This window comes from Trypanosoma equiperdum, assembly GCF_001457755.1.
Source record: "Trypanosoma equiperdum strain OVI genome assembly, contig: ctg_1845, whole genome shotgun sequence".
NCBI classification, from domain to species: Eukaryota; Euglenozoa; class Kinetoplastea; order Trypanosomatida; family Trypanosomatidae; genus Trypanosoma; species Trypanosoma equiperdum.
The window spans coordinates 443-1,142 of record NW_027123888.1 but is presented as its reverse complement, the minus strand read 5'-3'; the positions used below and the strand labels follow the sequence as shown (position 1 = coordinate 1,142).

At 36.7% G+C, this 700-nt stretch overlaps 1 pseudogene across 1 annotated transcript in view; it reads right to left on the bottom strand.

The window, feature by feature from the left end:
- Positions 1-482: 482 nt before the first annotated feature.
- TEOVI_000597600:pseudogene overlaps positions 483-700 on the bottom strand; it is a 559-nt pseudogene continuing 341 nt past the window's right edge. Inside the window, 3 exon segments of the mRNA in view lie at positions 483-509; positions 511-606; positions 609-700. The exon segment at positions 609-700 is cut by the window's right edge and continues 46 nt beyond it. Of these exon segments, the coding sequence occupies positions 483-509; positions 511-606; positions 609-700 (215 nt within the window).

Here is a 700-nt window from a genome sequence, read left to right as displayed (position 1 = left end):
GCTTTTACCAATAATTCTTAAATTTTTATGCTAGAACAAAAAATGCAAGCAAAAGAGGGGCCTTATAAATCACAAAAGAATTGCTTCCTGTGGTGTTTTGAGTGCCCATTTTTCCTGTTGTCTCTGTCACTTTAGCCTTACACTCCCTATCTTTGAATTCACATCCATCCTTATTGTTGCATTTTTCTTCGTCAGTTTCTCCCTTGCAATCCTCTGATTTTTTGGCCAGATCTGTTGCTGGAGTGGCTACTGCATCCCTCTTTTATGCTTCAAGTTCTTTTTGGTTCCTAAGTCCTTCTCCGTAACTCAGAACTGCAGCAGTGTCGGCCTCTGTAGTTATTTCGTTTACGGCTTTTGCTGCTGCTGTGCTTGCACCATACTCATCGCTGCTCGCTTTTGGAACATTTCAGCTGTTATCTGTTCTTTTCCTCTGTTAATTCTAGAAACCTTTAGGTTTCAGTTCCACTTTTATGGCTTTTGGATTACATCTTCTTCGCCTAAAACAAATATTCCTCTTTTAAACATATCACCACAAATTTTCCAAAATTAAAAATTTAATTTTCTTCCATCTATAGCATAAATTTAAATATTACAGATGTCTTTGTTATAAATTCTCTTTTCTCCAATTCTTTATACCAACTAAGATTTCTAACAATCAATTCTGCTTTCTCTTCCCATGCAATTGGCTGACCTGGAAAGC